At 59.6% G+C, this 26,838-nt stretch overlaps 1 protein-coding gene across 6 annotated transcripts; it reads right to left on the bottom strand.

Moving 5' to 3' along the window:
* Positions 1 to 5,321: 5,321 nt before the first annotated feature.
* LOC106982043 (granulocyte-macrophage colony-stimulating factor receptor subunit alpha-like) lies at positions 5,322 to 24,461 on the bottom strand. 6 transcript variants are annotated; one of them, XM_053201996.1, is made up of 13 exons: positions 24,028 to 24,456; positions 22,397 to 22,538; positions 20,334 to 20,427; positions 18,892 to 19,034; positions 13,595 to 13,721; positions 13,387 to 13,513; positions 12,706 to 12,890; positions 12,007 to 12,140; positions 10,252 to 10,275; positions 8,364 to 8,499; positions 7,764 to 7,857; positions 6,823 to 7,004; positions 5,322 to 5,499 (listed from the first exon to the last, which is right to left on the bottom strand). In XM_053201996.1, exons 3-13 carry the CDS (start codon positions 20,404 to 20,406, stop codon positions 5,339 to 5,341), a joined length of 1,386 nt encoding a protein of 461 aa, XP_053057971.1. In that variant the 5' UTR covers positions 20,407 to 20,427; positions 22,397 to 22,538; positions 24,028 to 24,456; the 3' UTR covers positions 5,322 to 5,338. The 6 variants fall into 6 exon arrangements, with proteins under 6 accessions (XP_053057971.1, XP_053057972.1, XP_053057970.1 ...); XM_053201997.1 differs by lacking the exon at positions 22,397 to 22,538 and having other exon boundaries at positions 8,364 to 8,490; positions 24,028 to 24,461; XM_053201995.1 differs by lacking the exon at positions 22,397 to 22,538.
* Between the last annotated feature and the right edge of the window lie 2,377 nt (positions 24,462 to 26,838).

Genomic DNA, 26,838 nt, shown 5'->3' with positions numbered 1-26,838 from the left:
TGGAAACTCCCTCGTGCCCTGTGACACCGTCCCTGTTCGGGCTCCGGGTCCCCTGGTCAGGTCGCTGCCCGGGGCTTATGGGGTCAACGGCACCCTCCAGACGGCAAACGGACCCCAGCTGCCTGTGCAGCTGGGATCGAGATGGCCCCGGGCCCCGCGGCGCCTGGACTGAGCCCGTCCAGCCCCTTCCCTTCACCCCGCTCACCGCCATGACAACATGCGGCCTTCCCCAGGCTCAGGACCCTGTGACGCGGGAGGGGTCACCCGAAGTCAGTCTGACGCCCCTGCAGGGACCGTGCACTGAGAAGGGGTCTTTCCTAAGTAGGTGAAGGATCTGGGAGGCGCCCATCTTGGATGAGGGTGAATCCAATGACAGGTGTCTTTACAAGAGACAAAAGAGAGACAGAGACACAGAGGAGAAGCCCAGAGGCACAGACGGGAGGGACGCAGCCACAGGCCCAGGGGCGCCTGGAGCCCCGGAGGCTGGAAGAGGCAGGAAGGGCCCCCCCCTGGAGCTCTGGAGGGAGCACGACCCTCCCCTGCCTGGGTCTCAGCGGCCCTGCCCCGCCCGGATCTCCGTGGTCCTGTCCCTCCTGGATCTCAGCATCTCGGACCTGCCTGGGTCTCAGCAGCCCTCTCCCCACTCCTGCATCTCAGTGGTCCCGCCTGGATCTTAGACTTCATCTCCACAAGATCCCAGGGCCGGGGGGCAGAGAGTGGCCGGGGAAGGCCAGGGTGCGGACAGGGGAGCAGAGTGGTCCGAGGAAAGAGGGAGCGCCTCCGTGGGCAGAAGTGGACATGTCGAGGGCTCCGGGGGCAGGGCGGGTCGGCAGGTCGTCCCCCTGCGACAATGCACAGCTCCTGGGGGCTCTGTGACGAGGAGGGGGTGGCCAGAACCAGGAACGTGACTCACAACCACCTGCGGGGTGGCTCCCCTCCTGGAGATGAGTTTTCCGCCTGCTTTCTGTCTTTCCTCCGGCACCCTGCCCCCTGCGCACGTGCGCCCTGTCACCCGGGAGAAAACCGGAGGGTCCGAGGACCGGGCACCGAGGCTGGGAGCAGCGGCCCCTCCAGAGCACGGCCAAATGCCAGACCCTTTCGTGGCCTGGACCTTCCCGCTGGAGCCCCGGCCACTGACCCCGGCTGCTGGCTCACCTGTCCTGTCCCCCAGGCTGTCACGTGCCCAGACAACCGGATTTCAGAAAGTGGAACGTCAAGGCAAGGCAAGCCCCGGGCGGGGGGAGGGGGGGAGGGTCTCCAGTGGGAGGGCTTTTGTCCTGAGGGTGACGGGGGGCACCCCAACCAGGACAGGGTGTGCACGTCTCGATGGTAGAGGAAAAGAGGCCAGAAACGGGGAAGAGAAAGTGGGGAGACGGTGGGTGAGGCAGGAGGCACAGCTGGCACTGGAGAGACCCAGACAGACCTTCTCCGCCCAGCCGGGTCGCCTGTGCACACGACCCACGCACACTCCAGCCCCAGAAGAGACCTTCTCTGTGAGCCCAGCCGGGTCCCCTGTGCACACGGCCCTGCACACCTTGGCCCCGGAATACACCTTCTGCATGAGCCCAGCCGGGTCGCCTGTGCACACGACCCACGCACACTCCAGCCCCAGAAGAGACCTTCTCTGTGAGCCCAGCCGGGTCCCCTGTGCACACGGCCCTGCACACCTTGGCCCCGGAATACACCTTCTGCATGAGCCCAGCCGGGTCGCCTGTGCACACGACCCACGCACACTCCAGCCCCAGAAGAGACCTTCTCTGTGAGCCCAGCCGGGTCCCCTGTGCACACGGCCCTGCACACCTTGGCCCCAGAATGCACCTTCTGCATGAGCCCAGCCAGGTTGCCTGTGCACACGACCCATGCACACTCCAGCCCCAGAATAGACCTTCTCTGTGAGCCCAGCTGGGTCCCCTGTGCACATGGCCCTGCACACGTTGGCCCCAGAATGCACCTTCTGCATGAGCCCAGCCAGGTTGCCTGTGCACACGACCCATGCACACTCCAGCCCCAGAATAGACCTTCTCCGTGAGCCCAGCTGGGTCCCCTGTGCACATGGCCCTGCACACGTTGGCCCCAGAATGCACCTTCTGCATGAGCCCAGCCGGGTCGCCTGTGCACACGACCCACGCACACTGCAGCCCCAGAATAGACCTTCTCCGTGAGCCCAGCCAGGTCCCCTGTGCACACGGCCCTGCACACCTTGGCCCCGGAATACACCTTCTGCATGAGCCCAGCCGGGTCGCCTGTGCACACGGCCCTGCACACTCCAGCCCCAGAACAGACCTTCTCTGTGAGCCCAGCCGGGTTCCCTGTGCACACGGCCCTGCACACCTTGGCCCCAGAATGCACCTTCTGCATGAGCCCAGCCGGGTCGCCTGTGCACACGACCCACGCACACTCCAGCCCCAGAATAAACCTTCTGCATGAGCCCAGCCGGCTCCCCTGTGCACACGGCCCCTGAAACTGCAGCCCCCAAATAGACCTTCTCCATGAGCCCAGCCTGGTCCCCCGTACTGTTTACTTAAGACTAACATATCCGACGTATATCTATACTCTCGCTGCACGTACTCAGGTGACCAGTCTTTGCCTTTCCATCTGGTGGTGCCATAACCCGGAATGCGTTAGTCCTTCGGATTCAGGTGGGCTGAGCGGTGAACTGGGGGCCTGCATCTGGACCATCCTGCGTGCACCTGTTCCGTGCCGGGGGCGGAGGTGAGGTCCCCCTGGGGCAGCCCCAGGCCCTGTTGGCACCGACCCAGCCTCAGGAGCGACAGTGGCCCCTGGTACGGAGGAGCATTTCTGGAGCCTGCTTCTTGGGGGCCCCGGAGAATTCTCTCCATTCTTCCCTGACGATTCCTTTCCCACGGTGTCTCTGCAACACCAGCCTCCAAAGTGAGAAGACCCGATTCGGGGGGGGGGGTGGGGGACGGAGCTCTGGTCTGAGCAGGACCATCAGGAAGCTGGGTCCAGGATTCGAGGGGCCACCGTGAGGGTCTCTTAGGGACGGAGGGCTCGGCCCCCTCTCCCCCTGTCGGACTCGTGATGGCCCCAGCCTTGCCCGGGATGCGGGGTGATGGGTGCAGCTCACAGAGAAGCGGGGGGGGGGCGGGGCTGTGGGTCCTGTCCCTGGGCTCCTGCCCGGGCTCCCTGAGCCTCAGCAGAGGTGGGGGCCAGCGTGCAGCTGTCCTTCCCGTGCTTGGCACAGGGTGTGGGGAACAACCCGCTCCTCCCAGAGCCCAGGGCAAGAGCACAGGTGACGTGTGTCCCAGGTACCTGAGCTCAGTGCTGAGGTCGCCCTGCACCCCTGGGGGCCTTCGGGGTCTGGCGAGAGGCTGGCCTCGCGCTCCCATCACGTGGGCCCGATGGCACGACCCCAACCCCTGTCGGTCGGATTCCCCCGAGATGAGGGGATTCCCTGCTGAACTTTCCCAGCTGAAAATACAGCCGCCCAACGCTCGTCCCCTGACCCCGAAGGGGAGGGTGCTCCCGGCTCGAACACGCCAGCCGGCTGCCTGGGGACGACCTTGCCCCCGTCCCCGAGGCTGGCGCCCGGTCTGTGCAGAAACTGGACTGCGGACACATTCTCCCGGAGACGCCTCAGGATGCTGCTTCCGGGGAAGCGGGCGTTCCCTCTGGGCCAGCATGCGGGGTCGCGGACGCCCACAGCCTTTGCGACGTGGGTCCCTCCCGGGGGTTGAATGCTACTGCCCGAAATTTATGTCCCTTGGAGCATGTGAAGGGAACCTTACTTGGACAGGGTCTTTGTAGGTGTGAATCAGTGAAGGATCCGAGAGGAGCCCATCCTGGGTCGGGCGGCCCGGATTGCAATGAGTAGGGTCCTTTTAAGAGACAGGAGGGGACACAGAGACACAGAGGAGAAGCCTCGTGAAGACAGATGCATACACGGGAGGGACGCGGCCACGAGCCCAGGGGCGCCTGGAGCCCCAGAAGCTGGAAGAGGCAGGAAGGAGCCTCCCCTGGAGCCTCTGGAGGGAGCACAGCCCTGCCCTGCTTGGATCTCAGCAACCCTGCCCTGCCTGGATCTCAGCAGCCCTGCCCTGCCTGGATCTCCGAGGCCCTGCCCTGCCTCGACCTCTGTGACCCTGTCCCCCATGGATCTTAGATGTCTGGTGTGCACAGCTGGGGGGAGGATGAACCTGTGGTTTGAGGCCCCCAGTGTGGTCGTTTGTCCCGGCCACCCCAGGATGCCCCTAAAATAACAACCCTCTTCCTTATCGTCCCTCCGACGGTTATCAGTCACCCCTCCCCCACTATGACCCGCCATGGCAGCCCCCAGTCTCAGCAAGCAGGGCCTGGCCATCCCGTGGGGCCCCAACCCACGGAGGCACGCAGGTGACCGTCCCTTCGGCAAGCTGCTGGCCAGGGGCCCAAGCTGGGGCTGGATTCCCAGGCTCCGGTTCTTCGGCCCAAGCCGTGTGCATACAGCGGAGTCTCCCCCGTAAGAGAGTCTCCGTCCGCAGAGCGAGAACACGCGTTCCCAGCAGGGAGCTCTGTCTTGGGCTCCGAGGTCCTCCCCGCGGTCCTTGCGGGGTCCGTCCTGCAACCTCGCGGCCGTGGGTGCTTATCGGCCACGACCCCTTGACCGGGCGGCTCCTGGGCGGTGCCGGACGGGGTCTGGGGGCCGCGGTGCCAACTGCCCGCGGAGATAATGGGCGCGCACTTCCTGTGCGCGGAGCCCAAGTTCTCTGTCTCTGGGGCGTTTGGAAACCTTTCGAAAGAGGCCCACGCTTGGCTTCCGTGCATCTTACCCGGGCCCGATCAAACCAGGGACGTTTTTCAAGAAAACCCTTGCTTATCGGGCCCGCGGCTCTTGTGAAACACGGAGCTGATGCGTCTGTGGCCTCGGTCTGCGTGGGTGCGGCCGGGACCCTGCTCACCTCGCCCTGAGCCCGGAGCCCTGGGCTGACGCGTGTGGGCGCACGTCCGTCGTCCGGAGACCCGGGGGCCTGGCGTGGGCGACCCCGGGCCCCGCTGCTGGCGCGCATCCACGGCCCCCGATGACGCCCCCGCACCTTCGCCACGCACCGCGTGTGGACGGCGGGCCGAGCGCGTCTCGAAGGACGCGGGCTGGCGTGCGCAACCCCGGTTCACCAGCACGAGGACACGCGTTCAGGCCGGCACTTTGCAAAACCCGAGAAGCCGGGAGGCTCGTTTGCCATCGGACGCTCGGCGTTTCCCCACCTGCTATATTCTTTTTTTCTTACATTTTGTCTTGTCATCTCATTTCATTCTTTGCCCTGTATGATTTTACTTCATCCGATTACGTTTTCTCTTGTCATTTTCCCTCTCTTATGTTATTTTATGTTCTCTCGTTATTTTATTTATCGATTTCACTAACACCACACGGGGCCAGAAGTGGTCGCAGACGGGACCCACCATCTCCCCTCGTCCCCGTGCCCGTCAGCACGTTGCCTCCAGCGTGACCACGTCCTCGGGGTCCTGGGGGCCCGGCGGGGGGGGGCCCTCGTCCCAGGCGACCTGAGAGAGAGGGAGAGAGAGAGAGAAGGCAAGGGTCGAGACCCCCGAACCCTCCCACGCCCCGAGGCCGGCAGGTGCAAACAGGGCGGGGGGGAGGGGACTATTGCTCGGCCGCGAAAAGGACACGATACTCAGGGACAGAAGTGGGACACACAGGACCTCGGCGCGAGACCCCAAGGGTACAAAACTCCCAAAACAGGGAAATCCGGACACACGAGGTGGACATGAGCGCCCACAGGGTCGGGGGGACCTGGGATCCGATGGAGGTGATGCTTAATGCGGACAAGCTCCCTTTGGGGGTCATGAGAATGCTCTGGAACCAGACGCAGCTGGTGGGAGGCACAATGCCCCTGCCTTGGGCCTTTGGAATAGGTGACAGGGGCGGTGGAGGGGGGGGGGGCGTGCGACTTAGGTTTCCACAAACCTGTCATAAATGGAAATAATGCGTCACTGTGACGCTCACCCCAGCGGACACCCAGGAAGCCCTCCCTTTTGCCCGGCGACACCACGGGAGGCCCCCCAAAGTCCCCCCCTTCCTGCCCCGAGCGCCCCTCGGGGACCCCGCAGGCTGCTGTGCCCCCGGCTGCCACCAGGTGACACAGCCCCCTGTGAGATCAGGCTCCGTCCAGCCTGGACGCTGGGGGCCGCCCCCCCCCAAATTTAAGGGACAGGGGGTGACCCTGCCCTGGAGCCTCTGGAGGGAGCACACTGGAAACCTGAGCTGGAAACCTGAGCGCACTGCAAGCCCCGTAGCCTCGCCCCAAGTCTCTCCGTGGACCCTAAGCACCCCGCGAGGGCAGCCTGGGTCGTGGAAGCCGCGGGGTGGGGCGCCCCGACGGGGCGTTTTGGGGGTGTCCGACCGCCTCCTCAGGGGGAGCGCTTGGGCTGAGGCATGAGGACGCGAAGGCGGCTGGATCTGGAAGTAGGGTCTTTGCTCCTGTGACGGGAGGTGTGGTAATGGGGGGGGGCGGTTGCCGGTGCCCACAAGCTCCCCCCGAGCAGGGGAACCACCAGCACGGAAGGACCAGCCCCGGATTGGCGGCAGGGAAACGGGCCACACACCCGCCCCTGGGGACTGGGGTGGTGGACGGCCGTGCGTCTCCAATGCCCAGCATTTCGGCTTTCATGGTGAGCGCCCACGCGCACGGCCTCGGGTGCTGGAGGGTCGTGGCCCCTCCGCTGACCCCCCGCCCACCGACAGCGTACCCCCGGACTGCCCCCACCGCCAGAGACACCCCCGCCCCCACTCCCGGGACCTCACAGGCGCTGGCAGCCGGGAGGGGACGCGCCCACCTCCTGGGTGCAGACGGAGGGGTCACTCACCCCCGGTGTGGGCATGAGGGCCTTGGCGATTTCCTTCTTCACCTGCGGGATGGGAGGGAACATCTTGCGCCTCACGGAGAACCTGGCGGGGAGACGCACACCGTGAAGGGCCCCACGGCCTCTGCGCGTCTCTTCCTGGAGAAACGCAGCGCCCACGGACACCCGCCAGGCCTGGTGCGCACCTGCCGGACCAGCGAAGACGCGTGCAGGACTCCTCAGATCCTCTCCAAGTGCCCCCCCCACCCCAGGTCTTTTAAAGCACCACAAAATGTATAAGGACCCCCCGACTCTCTAGGTCCCCAAGAGGCCCCAGGGATTTGACTTTGGTCCTTGAGTATCAGAGGGTCCTCGGTTGCACGATGGGGAGGCAGAACGACCCGCCCCCATCGACCCGCCCATAGCCCCGGGGTCTCCTGGAGACTCCCCTGCTCCTGGGCTTGTCCAGAGCTGCGCACGCGTCTTTACCCGCCTGCTGCACCCCCCCCCCCCGGAGGCTCACTGCCCCTCCCGCTGCGAGAGGACCGTCCTAATTGAGGCCCCAGGAAGGGTTCCCTAACCGCGGACCCTGTGAGCAAGTCCCCAGCCGTGGACACGGGGACGGGGCGTCCCGAATGGTGCTGTGTCCCCTTGGCGTCCTCGGAGCGCAGCGTCTGGACCTGGAGGACTCTGGCTGGGACCCCCTGGAAGCACGCAGTCCAGCGGTACGTGGGACGGGAGGGTCCTTCCGACATCCCAGTGTGGCTGTGGGGCCGTGCGGAGACAGCAGGAGACCCCCGCCCGTCCCCAGCCTTAAGCAACTTCGACTCCACTCCAGTGTCTGGATTCGCGGTCTCTGGATTCGCGGACTCTGGATTCGCGGTCCCTGGCCATTCCCCAGGCTCCCGGGCCAGCGCCGCGTGGCCTTCTGTAAAGTCCGGGGTGGGGGTGGGGGGGGCGCTTACCGTTTGCAGAGGAACATGAGGACGAGCGCGGACAAAGCCGCGGTCCCCACCACGGGCCCCACCAGGGCGCCGCTGAAATCCTGCTCCGGGAGGCCTGGCGGGGAAGAGAAGCAGATGGTCAGCTTTGCACACACCAGGCGCTTCCGGGGGGGTGGGGGTGGGGCTGCCAGCCTGCAGAGCGCATGGGCATCCAGCTGGTGCATACTTTGGGCTCACGCCCCCAGAACAGTCCTGTGGGACCCCTGGAGGGGGCCATTTACGCAGACCCTGGCCTCGTGGGGTTCCCCGCGTCCCTCTGGGCAGGTTGGTTCGCTCAGGTGGCTGAGTCTAGGGGGACGGGCCCCTAGGGGGCCCCCAGGGACCTGGGAGAGGGTGCTGCAGGGTGTCCGGACCCCCAAAGAGGCCCACGTGGTGCCCCGGAGACCCGTGAACGGGACCTGATGGGAAGAGGGTCACAGGTGAGAGGGCAGTGACGGCTCGAGATGCGCTCAGGGGGGCCTGGGTCCCACGGCAGAGGTGCCGAGACGAGACGGCAGAGGAAGCCAAGCCGGGACCCCAAGGAAGGGTCCCTGTGCGGCGCGGGGGGCCTCGGCCACTCACCGAACCGCTGCGTGGGGCTCCATTCGCTCCACAGGCGGTTGTACATGTAACGCACCCTCACCCGGAAGGCGCTCTTGGCTCTGGTGGCAGAACTGGGCATCAGGTACACGTTGGGGTCCTGTCCCCTCTGGAAAACCTTGGAGACGGGAGGGGACTGTGCGTGAGGGGCGTTGCTGAAGGGGCGTCGGGGAGCAGGCCGGGGGCCGGGGGGGGGGTCCCCTGGGCTCTGAGCTCCGGGGTCCGTGCAGGGACACCCGTGCGTCCGGGCGCAACTCCGCGCGTCCGTCTGGCTCCGCCAAAGCCGGGGAGGTAAGGCCCCGCCTCCCCCGCTGGGGAGGTTGACCCCGCTTCACGTCTGGCGCCCACATGTCTCCGAGCTGCACCTACACCTCGGGCAGAGACCTCGCGCCCTGGGGACGCGGCCCGCGGTGATTCCGCACAGACCCCGTGGAGCCCCGTCGGCCCGTTCGCTTTCTGGCGGCACAGCCGGGCTCTGAATCGGAGCCGCTGGCCGGGAGGCGTCCGCTGTCCCCACCTGCCTTTCCCTGGCGCCACGGGTACCGAGAGTGCACAACCCTGAGCCCCAGGGCACCATCTGGACGGTCCTCTGCGCGGGGAACGCCCTTGATCTCCCGTGCACGCGGCTGAAACACCCCGCTGTTCTTTCTGAGCTCTGAAGGCGCCCTGCTACCGGCCCCCCACCCGTAGGGCCCTGGGGCAGGAACGGGGGGCGGGGCAGACGAGGACTCAGGGAGCTGCCTGGCCTGCTCCTGAAGACGGACGCTGAGGGGGGCAGCAGGGATCCCCCCGCCCCCAAGGAGAGCCCCCCAGGCAGCGGGAGCCACACACACCGCCTGGTGCCCTGGATCTCAGCTGGCGTCTGAGCGGGGAAGGGTCCCAGACTGGACACCTGGCCCCCGAGGCTGGCCCCCAGGGGCGCCTTGAGACTGCACGTGACCCTCAGCCCGGTCCCGGACACTGCAAGTGTGGTCCGTGGGGCAGCATCTGGCCAGCGGGGTGGGTGTCACCCGGGAGCAGGTGAGGCCCACGGGAACCCAGGTGATGAATGGGAGAGCATCTGCGGGATGGGTGTCGCTGCTGCCCTTGAGAGGATGGGGGGGGGGGTGCTCATGTCTGTTCCAGCATCTGACGGCAACACTGACCAATGACCACACACCCCGTGGCTTAAGACCACAGACAGCATCCTTCCCCAGCTCTGGAGACCAGAAGTCTGACATCCAGGAGGGGCAGAGCCACTGATTTCCAGGCAGGGCAGGGCCGCTGAGATCCAGGCAGGGCAGGGCCCCTTAAATCCAGGCAGGGCTGTGCTCCCTCCAGAGGCTCCAGGGGAGGCTCCTTCCTGCCTCTTCCAGCTTCTGGGGCTCCAGGCACCCCTGCGCTCGAGGCCGCGTCCCTCCCGTCTCTGCCTCCTCCTTCATGGGGCTTCTCTGTGTATGTGTCTCCTCTTTGTGTCGTAAGGACAGTGTCATTGCATTTCGGGCCCCCCTGATCCAGGATGGTCTCATCTCAGATCCATCAGTTACTCACATCTGCAAAGACCCTGTTTCCAAATATGACCCCAGTGCAGGGTTCTGGGGGGACACAAGCTTTTCCGGCCGCTGTTACACTCACTACAACGTGTGAACTGCATCGGCCCAAAGGAGATCGTCTGGAAGGAAGTTTCCCCGTCCGCGGGCAACCTGAGCTGAGTCAGGGGCAGCGGAGAAATACAGCGTCCCAACGCGAGAGTGAAACCCTGAGGGCCGCTAAGGGGCTGGTTGGGACCCCACGGCCCAGGTGGTCAGTGAACGTGGAACCGGGTCTCCCCCCTCCCCCCCCCCCCCCGGGCCCGCGCACGTAAGTCACAGAGAAGGGACGAGATACTTACACGGTTTGTTTCTGCGGAGCTCGCCTGTAAGAAAGGAAAAATGGTCAGTGTCTGCGTTTTCTGCACCGTGTCCAAGTGTGGGAACCTGCCTGGACCTCCTGGACCGGGATGAGGCAGCCTTGTCAGAGCTTCCTTACTTGCTCAAGAGAAAAGACCGGGAATGAGGGTCCATATGACCCTACTGTGGGGACACCTCAGTTCCGGGAAGGACAGCGAACGTATCAGAAATTCCTTCTCCAGGGAAGCGAGGTGGGACGCTCAACCAACTGAGCCACCCGGACGCCCCTGCCTTTTGTTTAATTCGCAGCCCCCAGGGACAGCACTTAAGAGGGTAGAGAAACTTCAACACCTAGTTCCGTCGCTGTGACTCTACCGCTGGCTGGTGAATTTGTCCTGGGGACGGTGTGAGGGACGAGAAGGCGGCTCCGACGGTCGCATCTTGTCCGAACGTTCAGATGTCCGGCGTGGACTAACCACATCAGAGGCCCGCGGCCCACTCTGGGTGAGGTCCCCTGTCTACAGTCACCTGTGTTATCACCTGCCTGGGGTTACCCGTGAGGAACCAGTGTGAGGTCACCCGTGTGAGGTCACGCACAGGAGCCCTGGGGACCAGGATGCCAGTGGGCAGGGCGGAAGCTGCAGACTCTTGGCGGCCACGTCCAGGGTACGAACCGGAATCCAAGACCCAAACCTGGCGTCTTGCGAGGACTTTCAGGACAGAAGGGACACCGCCTAACTTCCGTTTGGAAAGGTGCCGACAGGTGAGGGGTCCACACCTGGCTGGGCCTGGGGACCCCTCCACGCCTTTGAGGAGAGCGCCAGACCATGCCGTAAAGGGTGCTGCGAGCTGTGGGATGGGGCCAGCGGCTGGCGCCGGCCTCGGGAACGTGGACACATGGACACCCGGGGACAGATCGCGGATGACAGATCACGCCTTGTGGCGGGACCCGTGGGCAGGAGAGGCACTCTTGTGGGGTGTGGGGGCCGTGCACGGATATTCCCAACATTCATTCATTCATTCATTCAGTGTGGAGACGGAGAAGGACCTCACACTTGGGACAGAGGCAGAACCTGTGGGCACAGGCAGCGGTCTGTGCAAAGGTCCTGGGGTCTGGGGTGCTCAGGACCAAATCCTATGTTGTGCATGGAGATTACTTGAAAAAAATTTTTTATAAACAAATTTCTTAAGTATATCTGTTTTGAGAGAGAGACAGAGAAAGAGAGACAGCGGGGGGGGGGGGCAGAGACAGACGGAGAGAGAGCCCCCAGCAGGCTCCGTGCTGTCAGTGCAGAGCCTGATGCAGGGCTTGGACTCACAAACTATGAGATCCTGACCTGAGCCGAACGCAAGGGCCGAGGCTTAACCCGCTGAGCCACCCAGGTGCCTCCATAGAGGTTCCTTTTTTTTTTTTTTTTTACTTTTTTTTTTTCAACGTTTATTTATTTTGGGGACAGAGAGAGACAGAGCATGAACGGGGGAGGGGCAGAGAGAGAGGGAGACACAGAATCGGAAGCAGGCTCCAGGCTCTGAGCCATCAGCCCAGAGCCCGACGCGGGGCTCGAACTCACGCGAGATCACGCGAGATCATGCGAAATCATGACCTGAGCCGAAGTCGGACGCTTAACCGACTGCGCCACCCAGGCACCCCTAGAGGTTCCTTTTTAAGACCAAAAATGAATCCGTGCGGTTCACGCCCCAGGGCAAACGGGACAGCACGCGCTGTGTGGGTCGTTCACGGACGCGTGGGTTCTTACCGGCGTTTGGATGTCCAGCTCGTAATACAGCATGTGACTCGAAAGGTCGAATCGGATCTCGGGATGTTCCCACCGGATGATGTGGTGCGACCGGTTGTAGGTGATGGTGATGTTCCTGGGTGGATCGTACTTCTCTACGGCAGCGAAACACGACAAAGTGTTTCGTGTTTAGCCCATTTGTTGTCTTTTGTTTTAAGTTTATTTATTTTGAGACAGAGGCAGACAGCAAGTGTGGGGGGTGGGGGTGCAGAGACAGATGGAGACAGAATCCCAAGCAGGCTCTGCACTGTCAGCACAGAGCCTGACCCGGGGTTCGAACCCACGAACCGTGAGATCATGACCTGAGCCAAAACCGAGAGTCGGACACTTAACTCACTGAGCCACCCAGGCGCCCTCGACCATTTCTTTTCTATGAAGGCCCCCCTGCAGGCAAGTAAGAATTAAAATTAAATTTGTATGCTTTTCTCCCGCTAATAGAGTGCTTGTCAGTTTAATTTGCAATCCTCACGTACAGAACATAAGAGTGTAGAGGAGAAGTTTTTTTTCTTGTTTTGTATTCCCACGCACAAGAAGGCTGTGATGTGCCTCTTGGAAGAAATACACGTATTAGAGAAGCATCCCCCTCACCCCCGGGGGCAGCCAGACACCGGTCACCTTGGACGGCGAGCCGAACGCAGGGCGAGGGAGGCCGCGACTTACCGATTTGAACGGCCTTAAATGGAGTGAAATCCAAAAACGGGATCGCCGTTTCCCTGCTGGTTCCATTCACCAAGAAGAAGTAATTATCCGTCCTCTGGGGTTTGCCCAGTTGGTCGAAATGGCAGCCCACGCGGGTCCCCGTGGGGCCGAGGATGTAATGGACGCATTCCGCGTCGGCCTCATGCCTGTCACGTGCAAGGGGGGCGAGGGCAGGCCGCCTGTGAATCCTCGTGGGCAGCCATGGCCAGCCACACCCCCCCCCCCGCAACCCAGAGAACCCACTGATGACAGGAGACAGTCCCGTCCCCCAAATGAGCGTAAAACCAGAACGCGATGTGCATCCCAGGCGACCGGCCGGCACGCGGCAGGCACGGGCAGGGGCCCGCCCTTTGCAGAGCGAGGGGGTTACAACCCCTTCCGTGAAGCATTCAGTGTCCAAATGGGGGATGTCCTCGTCCCTAGGACGCGAAGGGGGGCTGCATGCTGGGGCCAGGACGCGGCAAAGTTGCCCGGTTCCCCCCCCCTCCACCCCAGGGGCCTGGCCGATGGGCGCGTTCCTGGGTGACTTTGGGACCTTTCGGGGAGACGCCCCCCTCCACCCTGGGGCCCTGAACCAAAGGCTGAGCACTTGACGTGAGGACCCCCGCGCGGGTCCCGGGCGCAGCGAGGGCTCCCGGTCACCTGGACGCCCAGAACAGTCGATACTTGACGTCGGCCGGGGCGGCCGGGCCGGGCGCCCAGCTGCAGTTCATGAAGCACACGTTGTAAATGAGGCAGGAGAAATTCACGGCTCCGGAACCTTCCCTGCCTGGGGAGACACGGCCCGAAATCCGTCGGTGCCCCGCGGGCGGGCCGGGAACCACGCGTCCGCAGCTGACGGGGACCTCACCTGGGTTGGCGAAAGTCAGGACTTGGAGGAACACGTCCCCGTCGCAAGTGACGTTCACGGTCAGGTTGGCCCCCCTGTGCAGCACGGAGTTGGGGAAGGTGCACATGTAGGTGTGGTCCTCCGTCACCTGCAAAGGCCGCATTGCCTTGTCTGCAGGCGCCCCTGCCCCGGGGCTCCCGGCGGGAAGGGCCCAGGGCACCTGAACGCCGAGACCACTCCAGACGCCCCACCAGCGCCCAGATGACATCGAATCTACAGCACAGATGTCACGGGAACGACACCCAGCCTGCATTTCTTTCCCCAAAGAATTACCGTCAGCAGGGACAGAGCACACCCTGACCCACGACCTCTGGGAAACTCCGCCCTCGCCTATAAGAACCAGCTCAGAGGTCCCGTGAAATCAGGCACATGGGGACACCGCCCTCTCTGCCATAATCCAAAGAGCTCACATCTGGCCCATAACGGCCAGGACCTGATTAACGCCAACGACGTCCCTACTTCTGTGCATACTTTCCTTCAAACACATATCTTCCCCCAGTGTGCTGCCCTCGGCCGCCTCAAACCTCTTTTCCCGTCTCTTGTCACATCTGCACGATTTACTGGTGTGTGTGAAGAAAATAGTATACAAACTCCCAAGCCTAACTGCTGCATTGGGTCCGTTTTCTTCTTTCTATGAAGCCCCCCCCCACCTCATGGCACCGAGAATTTTAACACCATGTAAAACCTGCCTCGCTTAATCTGTCTTTTGTCAGTCTAATTTGCACAGCCCCATGGACATCACTTAAGAGTGTAGAGGAAAAGTGTTTCTGCACATCGGCACCAATAGAAAGTGTTCCCACTTCTCAGCCTGACTTTGAGGCTCTGCAAAGGTAAGAGAGGGTGGCTGACACCCTGGCTAGAGCCTAGACGGCTGTGGCACGGGGGCCGTGGCAGGGGGCAGGGAGGGGGACAAGGTGTGCGAATACGCCTGAGGATCCAGCCAGGGCCTGCGCTCCGAAATCTGGCTTCCAGCATACGTTCTGGAAGGGGATTCTGCAAGCATCCGGGTGACGGTCACTGATCGCTACACTCCGTCCCTGTCACTTCCCAGGCCTGGTGTCGGCGGGGGGGGGGGGGAGGACTCCCCTCATTTAAGGAAAAGCAAACAGGCCCAAAATCAGGAGTCTGCGAAATGCTAAGTCTACAGACGCCCTTTCCTGGCAAAACGTTCTGTTCCAGAAACCTGACAAAGACGAGTTGCCGACCCCGTCCCCGTCCCCCAGCCCCTGGGCCACTTTCCTGGTACACGATTTGTCTACTGGGGACATTGGGTGCAACTGGGATGAGGCACAATGTAGCCTTTTGTGTCCGGCGGCTGCCGTCACCCGGCAACATTTTTGCCAAGTTCATGCACATTGTTGCAGGTACCGCGCTGTGTTCTGCTTCATGGGCGAATGGCACTGTTCATTTCTCATCATCGTCTTTCCCCCGGGAGCGTGGCGTCTCTCCCGATGGCTCCTACGTGGACCGGGATGAAACGCGGAACTGGAAAAAGGGGCCAGGGCAGCGCGGGCCCGCGGGGAGGCCAACAGCAGCCAGCCCAAGGCGGCCTCATGTGCCAAACACAGAGCACACTGAGGACACGAGATTAAAAAAAGCTCGAGAGGAAAACCAGACCACGTGCGGCGAGAAAAGTCAGCACGGGCCGCATCCTGTTTGTCAAACCCCGGATTCCAGGGGTGCAGGGCGGTCCAGCGGGTGGACTCTGCCCACGTGGCTGTGATCCGGTGGAGTGTGGCCAGGAGGGAAATCATTACACGCACGCACATTTCCTCCTCAAGTTCAAAACCTAGGAAACGCGGACCACCGTTAGCTCCCGTGTGTGCTGAATCGGGTGCAGTAAGTTCTCCTCTCCCGGGGGGACGCTGGAGATCCCCAGGCTGCAAAGAACCCCAATACGCCCTCCCGCCCGGCTTGCAGGAGGGGGGCTGCCAAGGAAGGAATAAAACACACCCAAGTTCAGGAATGCCCTCCGATCGCTGCCTGCTGGGCCTCACGGAAAACCCCAAATCCCAGGGAGAAATTGTGCAATTCTGCGGCCGCGTTTTCTGAGTCTGCAGAAAAGCCCCCAGCTCCCAACTAAAAACAAAACCTGACTATTAAAAAAAAACAAAAAACGGAATGAGCTGTTTCCTACTAAAGCCTTGGGAGAGGACAGAACTGGCACATGAGGCAGTTTAAGATAAAGGTGGCCCCAGGAGGCGGCTCAGGGAGGGTCTCCGTCTGGAACATTCCCTTTCAAACCAGCGGGAAGCAGGAAGCTGCCAGCTACTTGAAAGCATTGCAACCTCTTTCTGCAAAAGAATGAGGTGTTTTTTTTTTTTTTTTTTCTTTTTCCTGCAGGAGAAAACCCTCAGATTTGTGCAGACCGCACGGAAGGGAATGAACCACAAAATACACAGTCGCACAAACGGGGGCTTTTAAGAAAACACAGCCAGACTCGACTTTCCGTTGCTGGCACAGCTCGGATCCAAGACCACCCACAGGATATTCCGAAAGGAACCGACTTCATTGAAAAAATTTTAAAAATGTGGGACGTCTGGCAGGCCCAGTCCGAAGAGGGTGCGACTCTTGATCTCAGGGTTGTGAGTTCAAGCCCCGCGTTGGGTGTAGAGATTTACTTAAAAATAAAATCTTAAATACTATAAAAAAGAATAAAACTCCAAATGCCAGGCTCATATACTGAGTTCAACGTGGTGGGTTTTGTTTTGTTTTGTTTTGTTTACATTTATTTATTTCTGAGAGACAGACAAGACAGAGCACAAGCAGGGGAGGGGCAGAGAGAGAGGGAGACACAGAATCCAAAGCAGGCTCCAGGCTCCGAGCTGTCCGCACAGAGCCCGACGTGGGGCTCGAACTCACGAACCGTGAGATCATGACCTGAGCCGAAGTCGGACGCTTAACCGACTGAGCTGCCCAGGCGCCCCGGAATTCAACGTTTGTGTTTTTTTTTTTTAATTGTACTAAGTTTGGAGGCGCCTGGGTGGCGAAGTCGGTTTTCTCCCTCTCTCTGACCCTCCCCTGCTTGTACTCTCTCTCTCAAAATAAACAAACTTAAAAAAAATTTAAAAATTGTACTAAGCTTGTGCACGGTGTGTATTAGTGAGGCCGACCAGGGGGATGGGGAGGGGAAAACCTGATCATCTCAGCTGAGGTCCCAAAACAAGTGTTCAAGAAGGTGCAAATTCTGTGGGTGAAAAAAGCTTACATCAGCAAGAATTTAAGGGAATCTCTTTGACCTGACAAAAGACCTCTGTCTCTTTTCTTGTTGCTTTTCCTTTTTCTTTTCTTTTCATTTCTTTTCTTTTCTTCTTTTCTTTTTCCTTTCCTTTCCTTTCCTTTCCTTCCCTTTTCTTTTCTTTTTTACATCAACGGCCACTACTGTAAGTACAGAAACACTGAATGTTTAGGGGCGCCTGGGTGGCTCAGTCAGTTAAGCGACCGACTTCGGCTCAGGTCATGATCTCACAGTCCGTGAGTTCGATCCCCGCGTCGGGCTCTGTGCTGACAGCTCGGAGCCTGGAGCCTGCTTCGGATTCTGTGTCTGCCTCTCTCTCTGACCCCCCCCGTTCATGCTCTGTCTCTCTCTGTCTCAAAAATAAACATTAAAACAATTTTTTTAAATGAATTTTTGAACTGTTTTCTTGAATTCACAATGAAAATTGAAATGGAAACACAAAGTCCACACGGTTCTAGAGGAAAGAGCCACATTAGAATTCTTTCTAAACAGGACAAAATTCGGAGAACCGGATGCTTTCCCAAAGACAGTGAATTTATAAAAGAGGGTAAGGACCTGTGGACACAGAGCCCATAACATCAGTGGCTTTCCTGCACCACAGCAAACAGTTAAAATAAAAAAAAAATTTTTTTTCAAGCCATCAGAAGAATGCTATGAAATGCACAGAAATGACCAACACAGTTTTTTATTTATCTATATTTTTCATAATCATAAATTTTTATATTTATTTAATAACCTTGACATTTATTTTATTACTTTTTTTCAAGTTCATAACTTTTTAAAAAAATGTTTATTTTTGAGAGAGAGAGAGAGCGAGCGGGCAGGTGAGCGGGGGAGGGGCAGAGAGAGAGGGAGACACAGAATCCGAAGCAACTCCAGGCTCCGAGCTGTCAGCACAGAGCCCGATGCGGGGCTCGAACTCACAGACCGCGAGATCGTGACCTGGCTGAAGTCTGATGCTCGACCGACTGAGCCCCCCAGGCGCCCTTCTCTTCCCTTTTCCCTATCAGTTAGGTATACAAGGCCCTAATGTTACCTATTCATTGGGCTACTCTTTTTGTAAACTCCATATGCACAGAAATACATTTCCTCTCACCTCTTCATCGTAATCCTTCATCAGGTTAATTCACAGCCCTCAGAGACAGAGCCTAAGAGTGTAATGGCTAATTTTCCTTGCCCAACCTCCTTAGAATGAAACTGAGGAAGCGTGTGAAGTATACGATGAGTGAACGAACAGAGACCAAAGACAGGGACGGAATCCAGACTGGACTGTTCTAACGTGAAGGGGGTGGGATGCACGTAAGGGACAAATCCCTATCTTTTCCCCTCCCCCTCACAAAAGGGGAGAAATCAAAGTAAAGGCAGGTGCAGAAAAGACCGCTGTTATATTCTCCTTCATACGCAGGATTTAGTGTGTACATTTTATCCCCACTATATGGAGGCAGAGTGCAAATGTCCCCAAAGGTGTCAAAGGTGGCATGACCCGCCCCCACCTTCTCCTGGGCCAAAATGAGGGCAGTGACCCTTCCCGCCTGATGCGGAGAGCCAGCACCGAGAAGACACTGTAGACACAGAGCTTATTAAAATAACCCACATCTGCCATTAGGCTTGTCGCTAATTGCCCACTCACGTCCCCACAACTTATTGGCCCCAGAAGCCAAAGTGCCCATTCCTCTGACAACCCACCTCTCCCTCAGAATTCCTCACCCTCTTAAAAAACTGGTACCAAACCTCCCTGCTCCTTGGGGTTTCCCTTCTTTCCTCTGAACCTTCGTGGATGTAAAAAGTTACCATAGGAACAAATCTGTACGTCTTTTCTCCCGAAAAATCTGGTGCATGTCATTTTAATTTGCACATCCCTACACCAGAGCCTAAGAGGATACAGGAAATGTTTTTTTCTTCCCGGACAAAAGCAGCATGGGTGGGAATCGAGGCAGGCCAGGGGCGCGAGAGTCGTCTCACAGGAAAATTCCGGATTCACAAGGCGCAAAGCCACAAGGCGTGAGCCCCGGACACTCACCTGTGGTTTCACCGTGGCGGAATAGGCAGTGGGCGTATCTATTGTGCATTCCTGGTCACTCACGTTTCTGGTGTAAGTCCAGGTTAACATTTTTTTCCTTGAATCCAGCTGCATGTTTATAATAGGGGATATTTTGTCTTGCGCTGTGATTAAAAAAGCAAAAAAAACAAAAAGATGCTCAGAATCCTTAGTCGTGGGGGGGGAGGAGGAGGTTGCAAATCAAACCCACAAGGTCAGAGCACGTGGGGGGCTCAGTGGGTTGAGCGTCTGGCTCTCGATTTCCGCAGTTCGTGAGTTCGACCCCTGCATCAGGCTCTGCGCTGACAGCACGGAGCCTGCTCGGGATTCTCTCTCTCCGCCCCTCCCCTACTTGCGCTCTGTCTCTCTCTCAGAAATAAACGCATAAACTTTTTCTTAAAGGAACGAGCTGAAGAAAAAAAAAAACTAAGAAAACGAACAAACCACAGGGACGTCACTTCTCGCCCGTGAACTAAGCTATACTAATAATAATTTGGGAAATAACAGAAAATAATCAGAAAAACAGACAAATTGGGTAGAGCAATAATTTGAAGACTATGGAAAATAATTTGAAAGACACGAGTTGGCTACAGTCATAATTTGAAAAAAAAGGAAAAATACAGAGGCACCCGCCTGGCTCCGTGGGTGGAGGGTACAACTATTGATCTCCAGGTTGTGAGTTCGAGCCCCGTGCAGGGGGTAGAGATTACTGAAAAATAAAATCCTTTAAAAAAATAAAAAGAAAAGAAAAACATAGAAAATAGTTTGAAAACTACAGAAGATCATTGGAAACATACAGACAAGTTAGCGATCGTGACGACAATTTGAAAATTTCAGAAAAATACAGAAAATAATTTATAATTAGCCACAGTGACAATAATTTGAAAAATGCATAAAATCATGTGAGAACTACAGAGAAGGGGCGCCCGGGGGGCTCAGTCGGTTGGGCGTCTGACTTTGACTCAGGTCGTGATCTCACAGTTCGTGAGTTCGAGCCCCGCGTCGGGCTCTGTGCAAACATCAACTCCAACCCAATCCCAGGATCTGCAGCATCTGTGAAATGGGATCGTGGGGGACCCGAGCCGAACTCCAGAGTCACACGCTTGATCGGCTGAGCCCTCCAGACGCCCCTGGGCACCCCGTTTTCCTGGGCCACCTGCGGGAACATGTCTACATGCTCTCTGGCACCTTCCGGTGGACGTGTTGTGGGATCGAATCTTCACCCTTGGGTCCCTGATTCTGCCCGCGAATAAATACCTGTAGTTCGATTTGCAAAAGGCAAATTCTTCCCCTAGCATGGCGGTCTCGGGGCCGGGGGATGCTTTAGGTCTTGGGGGAGGGACTTCTGTCCCCTTTGGCATCACGGGGGTGGGGGGGGGGGAGTGACAATCCCACCCCGTCCCGGGGTGCCTGCCTCTACCTACCCGGCCGTGGTTGTGCACAGCACGCCGACTTCAGGACGACCAGGAAGGTCACAAGATGCAGCACGGCCGCCATATCCCAGCCGCAAAGCTTCACCTTCACAGGAGACACCAGGTCAGAGGTCAGATCCCCAGCTGCCTCCCCCCCAAGGGTGTCACCGCTAATGAGCTCCTGGCCGCATCCCTGGCCCTTGCTGGTCACGTCCACATTCCTGCTGCTGAGACGAAAAAAATCTTTTCCCGGTAACCTCTTAGGTTCTGTACCTGACACCCGCAAATTAAACAGATGAAAGTTTAGCAGACACAGCCGTTTTAACTACATATACACACACGGGGTCTCAGAAAGAAACATGCGGCTCAGGGAGACAGATGGACGACCAGGGCTTAGAAGCCGTGTCAGATTCAGCTTGGGAAAAGGGGTTCCGGACTTTCTGATGGGGACATACAGCTCTGGGGAAACGCAAAACAGGAAACGCAGGAAATTCATGGCCATTAAGGTCTGTCTTGTTAATAAGAGTCTCTCACATGATGAGACGTCTCTGGGTGTAGTTCTCCCAGTACGGAAACATGCCCACGATTAGAACATCCATTTATGGGGCGCCTGGGTGGCTCAGTGGGTTAGGCGCCCGACTTCCTGCTTCTGCTGGTTGTCAGTGGCCTGTCCCTCCAAATCACCCCTGTGCCCAAGAGGGAAACTTTGGGGTGATGCGTTCTGGTGCCCTTCAAGGAGCACCTGTCCTGGGTCAGCCCGAGGGGGGAGGGAGGCCTGTCTGTGCCTCATCCTGGACCTCACCTGCCTCTCGGTTCACGTCGTCCCACCTTCCCTTTGGGGGATGGCCCTCCCATGCCACCGACGCCCCTCGGGGCCTCCAGGGTCCTTTTAGGGTTCTGGGGGTTCAGGACCCAGACGGCGTGGTGTCATCGTGGAAACGTTTGCCAGCACGGAAGGAAGCACAGGCACACGTCCGGGCCACGAGGCGAAGTGAGCCCTCGGGGCAGGGCCTGTGCGGAGTCGGGCTCCCCATCAACACAGAACCCCAGGGGCGGCCCTTTGAGAAACCCAGAGCCGACAGAGACGGGAAGCCGGGCCCAGCGATAAAGTCCCAAAGCGCCCTTTGAGGCCCAAGGACGAGAAAAGGCTTTGAGGGGGAAGAGGTCATTTTCGGCCTCAGGAGCTGAGGTCCCGGCCTAAGGGGGTCTGACAACACTGGGGGTGGACGTGTCCCTTCGCCAAGAGAGGGGGTTCCGGGGGCTGGATAGCATCCCCTAAAATTCACGAGTTCAAACCCTCAGCCACAGGACCTCAGTGGGGCTGTATTGGGCGGTTGGGCCTTAAAGAGGAGACGAAGGGAACATGAGGTCACGAGGGTGGCCCTGGTCCCTCAGGACTGGGGTCCTTAGAGAAGAAGAGGTCAGCACACAGACATAGACAGAGGGACGGCCACGTGAGGACTCAGGGACATGGTGTCTACGTGGTGAGGAGACAGGCCTCAGGAGGAACCAGCCTCAGCCCCGCGTGGATCTCAGACCCCCAGCCTCGGCCCTGCCTGGATCTCAGACCCCCAACCTCAGCCCTGCCTGGATCTCAGACCCCCAGCCTCAGTCCTGTCTGAACCTCAGACCCCCAGCCTCAGCCCTGCCTGGATCTCAGACCCCCAGCCTCAGCCCTGCCTGGACCTCAGACTCCCAGCCTCAGCCCCGCGTGGATCTCAGACCCCCAACCTCACCTCTGCCAGGATCTCAGCCTCCCAGCCTCGGCCCCGCCCAGATCTCAGATCCCTCAGCCTCGGCCCTGCATGGATCTCAGACACCCAAGCTCAACCCCTCCTGGACGTCAGATTCCCCGACTAAGGCCCTCCTGGATCTCAGCCTCCCAGCCTCGGCCCTGCCTGGATCTCAGCCGCCCAGCCTCCAGGACCAGGAAGGAATAAATGTCTGTTCTGGATCCCGCTCCGTGCGGGGTATTTGTCCCGGCTGCCCGATCTGAGTCATACAGCAGAGTCACCGGAAAGCAAAGAGGGCCGATGGGGGGCCATGTGCGTGTTCACGGGCCTCCCCAGCATCACCTGGGTCTGCACTGTGAGTCCGAGGGTGGGGGCTCCTGTCTGGACCCTGGAGGGGAGCCTGGTGGGCTTCCTGGTGTGTCCGGAGGTGGGTTCAGCAGGCAGAGGTGTGGCTCCGTGGGCCCCCACGTCGGGACGGGCCGGCCTGCGGACGGACCCCGGGGACGGTCGGATGCCCCCTGTGGCCCCAGGGCATCCCACAGAGCGGACAGAATCTGAACTCGGCACCCCGGGGGCCTCCTGGGAATACGGCCGAGCCGCGTGCCAAGTCCTGATTGGTCCTTACATCGCCACGTTCACGTGCCGGCCGTGTCCCTGAGTCACGGAAGCTGGATGTGTTGCTCAACCCTTTGCGTGGCTTTGCCCCAAGGTCGTGCCCATCAACGCTCCCGGACACCCCGTTTCTTACACACGTCTCAGTGCAACAAACAGGACCCCCTTTTTCCGTTTGCACCCCCACGCCTCGCGTCTGCAAGAACCCTCCCCTGGGTGTTTGCAGCCGTGTCTCTCTTGTTCACCGTCGGGGGCTGTCTGGGGAGGTGAGACCGTCTCTTGCCCCCGACAAGCGAAAGGACACCCCCAATCGGTTCCCTGCACATCCCTGTGCCCCTGTCCTCCCTCCCGTGTGATTTTGAGACAAAACCTCAGCTCGCCTTTCGATGAAAAATCTCCGTGTGTGTACGTGAACTAACTTGGGTGCAAACTTAAAAAATAACGATATAAAAAGGGCGCCTGGGGGGCCCAGTTGGTTGAGCGTCCGACTTCGGCTCAGGTCGTGATCTCACGGTCCGTGAGTTCAACCCCTGCATCAGGCTCTGCACTGACAGCTCGCAGCCTGGAGCCCGCTTCGGATTCTGTGTCTCCCTCTCGCTCTGCCCCTCCCCCACTTGCCCTCTGTCTCTCTGTCTCTCCAAAATACACATTGAAAGATTTAAAAACATATAACAATAAAAAATAAGAGAGGAAGAAAACAAGAGAAACGTCTGTGCATTTTTCAGCGACCAGGTGCTTCAGCACGTGACCCCAGGGCCCCAGGGTCGTTCTCACTCTGAGAGTATTAACCCGTCACGAGGGGGGGTTCCCTCTATCGACGCCTACATTTGTTCCTGGCTTCCTGTCTTTCCTGTGGGCTCCAAGGACCCGTCCCCAGGCTTCGGCAAGGTAAGCCCGCTCTCTGGCCACCGGCCACTGATGACGCCTGGCCCCTTCCCAGCCGATCGGCCCGTCTTCTGCGATGGGAACCAGGGTTGGCCTCAGGCCTCAGCCACCCCGTCTGCCCCTTGGTCCAGAGCCTCCAGCCCCGAGGCAGGACGATCGCAGAGGTCACCGTGCACCTCGGGGACGATCCGAGGGCTCGCCCATGGCCGGCGGCTGTGAGTCACGGCCTGGGTGCACCTGCTCCGGACGTGGCCTCGGTGGTCTGCTTCCCTAGTTGCACCCTTCCCAGGCGTCACCTCGCCAACCCCCGCAGCCTGGGTCCCCACCTGCACCACGATCTCAGACCCGTCTGTATCAGAGACCAGCCCTCGGTCAGGGATGCGCCCAGCCGTCTCCGCCCTTCCCTCCCGTCCTGAGCACCCCCTGCCCTGGGACAGCAGCCCCCCGCCCCCACCGATGGGACGACGTCCACTTACTGGCCCCTCAGCTCTCGGCACCTGTCTTGGGCCGTCTCAGCACTTTCGGGGGACGCTGTCCTGCCCGGGTGACAGGCAATGACGATGACACAAGACGAGCAGGGTCCCCGAGGGCAGACTCTGGGCACGGACAAGGAGACACGGCCTGGTCAGGAGCCTGTGCTGCCCAGAGACCCTCGCATGATTCATCTGGACGCACGTCAGCCGTGTCCTGCCCGTCAACGAGCAGCAGCCTTGTTATCTCGGGACAGGAAGCGTCCCCGACGTGTCCAGTGTGAAGCTGGCCCTGTGCCGTTTATCAGCCACTCAGGGTTCCTGTTTCTACAGCTCCGGGTCTCTGGACACTTGCCCAATGGGGTCCGTCTGGGGAGTGCAGGGGAACCAGGGTCTCCGTGCTGGGCTTCCTGTTCTGGAACCTTCTGTGCCCCCCCCCCCCATGTCAACTCCTCTCATTCAGGGGGAGGCGAGCCCATTGTCAGGATTCACGATCTCGTAGACATTGGGGCGTGTGGGGTCTGTCTCGTCTACACCACAGGACAAAGTGGTGTTTGACACGAGCAAAGAAGGCCATCAGCTGGGTGTCACGGAAGGGTTGTCCCCAGGCGGACGTGGTTGTAAGTACGGGTCTTGGCACATGCAAACCATTGAGTGGTTTACATCATCCCCAGCCATCTGCACTGCTTAGGCTCCTGCTGTCTACTTCAGGAGTGGGGCTGGGGGGCGGTGATCTTTCCCTCCCAACCCCACAGCTAAGTGGGACGTTTCCAGAGGACCGCGAGTCCTGAGACGGTCGGCGGTCTCTGTGTGATTTGGAAAAGGGAGCGTCTCACGAGTGTCGATTCAATATGGAGCCCTCTTTGGCAAGATTCCTGGGGCCGGGCGGCCGCTGAATCGGCAGGCGGGACCTACGTCGGGGTCAGGGCTCCTCAGCCGGCCCTCGGATCGACAACCGCCACGGATATCGCCGTGTCTGGGGTGGTCCGAGGCACGGCACGTGGACGACACAAGGGACCAGAATGCGAAAGGCCTTGCGACCATGGGGTTGACCCTCTAGGCCAACGGTGGGAACGAGGAGGTCCTATGGAGCAGTAGAGGCAGCTGTGCAACATTCGGGGACGCAGGAGGCACCTGGCGTAGAAGCCTTGGGGCAGGGATGCCCTCGGCGGGCAGTGCGGGTCTAGAAGGTTCTAGAACACAGCAAACGGTCCACAGTGCCGAGCATTTTCTCCGCCAAGAGCCGACGCGGGGGACTTGGTGGTCGAGTCTCGGTGTGTTTGAAAGGGTGTTTGCGAAGGGATCCATTCCCGCGTCAGAAGGGGAATCCCATCGTGAGGGAGAGAATCCTGGCTTCCTGTCCGCGTCTCGTTTACGTTCTAGAGGCGCTTGGATGGTCAGTCGGTGAAGCATCCGACTTCGGCTCAGGTCGACATCTCACAGTTCGTGACTTCAACCCCTGCATCAGGCTCTGCGCTGACGGCTCGGAGCCTGGAACCTGCTTCGGATTCCGTGTCTCCCTCTCTCTCTGCCCCTCCCCCGTCACACTCTGTCTCTCTCTCTCAAAAATAAACATAAAAAATTTTTTTTATAAAAAAAAACCTGCCTCCGCCCCTAGACACGTATCACAGAATTCGAAAAGATCATCGTTGTGGGTTGGACGTGCGGCGGGGTTTCCCCAGCTCATACGCTGGCCGGAGCTCGCGAGGGGCCTCGGGTGATGCACCTGCCTGTGCGCTCGTGAACGCCCAGGAGACGCTGAATTAGGAGGCAGCTGTGTGCCTCTGGAACCACCTCCGCTGCTGGCACTTTGGTGACGGCTCTGGGACGCCCTGGGGCTCGCCAAGACGGTGACCGTCCCTTTCGGTTAGCGGGCCTCTTCGTTGAGGAGTGATGGGGGCCGTGCGGGGAGGGGGCCTGGGACAGCGTGGCTCATTCTGGGTTATATAACAGGTGTTGTGCGAAGGGCGGGTCCCCGAGGCTGCAGGTGGGGATGGCCGGGCCGTCTTGGGCGTGACGGTGGGTCCTGTCCCAGCGAAGCATCGCGGGGGACCCTGGGGTCCTACAGGTCCCGCAGCATGTGGGGGCTCGGGCCAGCAGCCAGCCGTGTGCGGGAGCCTAGAACCTTCCACGCCTGCTGCTGACTCCACGGAGACGGAGACGAGTTACAAGTGTCAGAGGTAGACGTGGCTACAGTGTTTCTAACTGAAGGCTGCACACCGGCCAGAACGTTCCAAGCTGGGATGCAGTGTGGACGAAGGCAGGAAATCACGCACCCCTCCCCCGCACAGCCCATGATGGCCTCACAGACAAACGTTTCCCTGTCCACACCGGCTGGCGGTTAAACCAGCAGGTCCGAGCTTGGAAAATATTTCGTCTCAAGTCCCAGAGGATGAATCCGAAGGGACAGGACTCGTCCCCACCCTCCCACCCCCGCCCTGCTTCTCTGGCCTCTGATCTCCCCACCTTGGCGTCTATGAAAACACCGAAAACGGTGTGAAAATTACAGTTTCACCAAAACCAGGTGGGCTTCATACAAAGACATGGATGGCAAGGGGGTCCACGTGTGGCTGGACACGGGCTGGGGCTTTGGGGACTCACCCACCGGGGAGGGAGTCCTCACGAGAAGGCTGGAGTTTGTGTCCCCAGAATATATGTCCCTGTTCTAGCTCCTGGTACCCGGGACGGGGACCTGATTTGGAAACAAGGTCTTTGCAGATGTGATGAGGGATGTAAACAGAGCCCATCCTGGATCAGGGTGGCCTTAAATCCAGTGACGGGGGACCTGACAAGAGGAGAGACACAGACACACAGAGA

This window comes from Acinonyx jubatus, chromosome X, assembly GCF_027475565.1.
Source record: "Acinonyx jubatus isolate Ajub_Pintada_27869175 chromosome X, VMU_Ajub_asm_v1.0, whole genome shotgun sequence".
NCBI lineage: Eukaryota > Metazoa > Chordata > Mammalia > Carnivora > Felidae > Acinonyx > Acinonyx jubatus.
Note: the sequence above shows the minus strand (reverse complement) of the source record. Positions and strands in the feature narration are given on the sequence as shown.

Bases quoted from the DNA above. Each gene is read 5' to 3' on its own strand.
- LOC106982043 (XM_053201996.1), bottom strand. From the start codon at position 20,406: ATGGCGGCCGTGCTGCATCTTGTGACCTTCCTGGTCGTCCTGAAGTCG. The intron at 8,500-10,251 runs GTAAGTATCTCG...CCCGTCTCCAAG, and splicing joins GCTCCGCAGAAACAAACCGT to GTTTTCCAGAGGGGACAGGA. The intron at 5,500-6,822 runs GTGAGTGACCCC...CCTCTCTCTCAG, and splicing joins CCCTCATGCCCACACCGGGG to GTCGCCTGGGACGAGGGCCC.